Below are 2,529 nucleotides of genomic sequence, written 5' to 3' on the forward strand. Positions count from 1 at the left end.
TGTTGTCATCTGCAGGCACAGGGCTTCAGCTCAGAGGTGCAGGATCAGCTGCTCTGGCTGAGTGACATCGACAGTCAGCTGATCTCTACGAAGCCATTCGGAGGTCTGCCGGAGTCGGCGCAGCAACAGCTGCTCAAGTTCATGGTAGGTGCTAGGTTTGTGCTGGCAGTGCACCAAACAGATCAACAACAACAACAACAATAGCAACAACAACAACAATAACAACAACAACAATAACAACAATAGTAAATATCACACAAACAGATCAAAAACAACAACAACAACAACAACAACAACAACAACAACTACTACTACTACTACTACTACTACTACTACTACTACTACTACTACTACAATAACAACAAATGTAACAATAACTGAAACAACAACAACAACAACAACAAAACAAACAACAACAGCAACAACAACACGAGTGACCACGTCGCCTCTCTCACACCGTTCGTCTGTTCTTCCCTCCACAGACCGTCTACAACGACCTTGAGGCGGGTCAGCCGCGCGTAGAGGTCGTGCTGTCTCAGGGAGAGGAGCTGGTCACCAAGCTGGGAGGAGAGACCGTCACCGGCCTCGAGAACAGTCTGAGAACGCTGAGGAACACGCTGGCCAGCGTCCAGGCTCGAGCCGAGGAGCGGAAGGTCAGTGTGGCGGGGGTCGCGCGATGTCCGGGCGTGGTCGGGCGATGTGTGGTTGACCGCACGCGATGTCTTGGGTTGTAGAGCCTGGTGATGGGAGGTGTGGTGGGGAGGAGGGGGAGGTGCTAGGTTGGGAGGTGAGGCGGGGAGGAGGGGGAGGGGCTAGGTTGGGAGGTGAGGTGGGAAAGAGGGGGGAGATGTAGGGAGGGGAGGAGGGGCGGGATAGGGGAGGAGTGGGGAAGTGAGCCGGAGGCGAAGAGAGGCATGCGGGAAGAATTGGTGTGTTAGGGAGCGGTGAAAAGGGGTTGGCTCAGTTGGGAGGAGTAGTGTTGAGTGATGGGATGGGATGGGAGGGAACAATAACTATTTTTAAATCAAGGAGAAATAACTATATAGGTCTATAGGCAGATGAATATTCAGCTAAATAGACTAACACATAAATCAAAACGGTGTATCATATACGAATCAGATCAATTCATATACAGTACATCTACATCAGTACAGTACATCATGTGCAGTATCTCTTCAGTACATGTATTTGTATTTGAATGACATGCAATAAAGATTTAATAATAATAGTAATAATCATTGCGGCTCAGTAGAGCAGTAACCTTGGCCACCGCATCGTGTAACACGGATCCTCTATCCGCACTAACCGCGACCCTTCTGCGCTCTCCCCCGCGTCGCAGGAGATACAGCAAGACCTGCAGGACCACAAGTCTGCCGTCGACAGACTGAACAGCACCGGTGGCGCCCTCCAGCAGCTGTGCGGGCCGGCGGATGCGGCGCGCATCGGGGAGATGCTGGAGGAGGCCAACACGCGCGTGGACGCGCTGAGGAAGGCTGCGAGGGAGAAGGCGAACCAACTCGACACGGCGATGCAGGAGACAGCTGAGGTGCGTGCTCGTAACCAGTAGTTAGTTAGTTAGCAACTCATTAGCGGTTAATTACTAAGTAATAATTGGTTAAGTAGTAACTAATAACTGGTTAATTAGTAAGTAGTACTTTCGTAAATACATAGTGACTATAGTAATGGGATAATTAGTAATCGATTAATTAGTAACTATTAATGGATTAATCAATAACCAATAATTGGTTAATCAGTAACCAATAATTGGTTAATTAGTAACTACTAATCACTTAATTAGTAACAATTAGTTGGTTAATGAGTAACGAACGTCGTCGTCACAGCTGACCGACAAGCTGGACGCCATGTTGTCCGCGCTGTCCAGCGTCGCTGACCAGATCTCCTACGCGGAGGCGCCCTCTGTGCACCGCGATCGGCTGCTGGCGGAGATCGAGGAGACGCGGGGCTGGCAGGAAGACCTGGACGCAAAGTCGGCGGCCGTGGAGGCGATCACGCACGCAGGCAGCGAGCTGATGAGCCAGACAGCTGGCAGCAAGGACCACGGACACAAAGGTGAGCGCACGCGCGCGTGTGTGTGTGTTCGTGCACTATTCGTATTCTCTGTGAAACATCACCTTTATAGATTAACATCTGTGTTATAACTGTAACCGTATACTCATCCTGTGTTACGTACAATGTACATGTATGTACATGTACATTTATACTTACCCTGTGTTGCACGCAATGTACATGTACATCTACATGTATATTTACCCTGTGTTACGTGCAATGTACATGTACATGTACATTTATTTGCCTTGTGTTGCACAAAATGTACATGTACATGTACATTTACCCTGTGTTACGTGCAATGTGCAAGTACATGTACATTTACCCTGTGTTACGTGCAATGTGCAAGTACATCTACATGTATATTTACCCTGTGTTACATGCAATGTGCATGTACATGTACATGTATATTTACCCTGTGTTACGTACATGTACATGTACATGTATATTTACCCTGTGTTA

At 48.2% G+C, this 2,529-nt stretch overlaps 1 protein-coding gene across 1 annotated transcript in view; it reads left to right on the forward strand.

Annotated features, from left to right (window-relative positions):
- Positions 1-19: 19 nt before the first annotated feature.
- Positions 20-2,529, forward strand: part of LOC106809510 (microtubule-actin cross-linking factor 1-like) — a 44,543-nt gene continuing 42,033 nt past the window's right edge. Inside the window, exons 1-2 of the mRNA XM_014812603.1 lie at positions 20-144; positions 483-653. Coding sequence (XP_014668089.1) covers positions 142-144; positions 483-653 — 174 coding nt within the window. The 5' untranslated portion in view covers positions 20-141. The remainder of the gene's footprint in view (positions 145-482; positions 654-2,529) is intronic.

This window comes from Priapulus caudatus, unplaced genomic scaffold (genome assembly GCF_000485595.1).
Source record: "Priapulus caudatus unplaced genomic scaffold, Priapulus_caudatus-5.0.1 Scaffold360, whole genome shotgun sequence".
In the NCBI taxonomy this organism is placed as follows: Eukaryota; Metazoa; Priapulida; class Priapulimorpha; order Priapulimorphida; family Priapulidae; genus Priapulus; species Priapulus caudatus.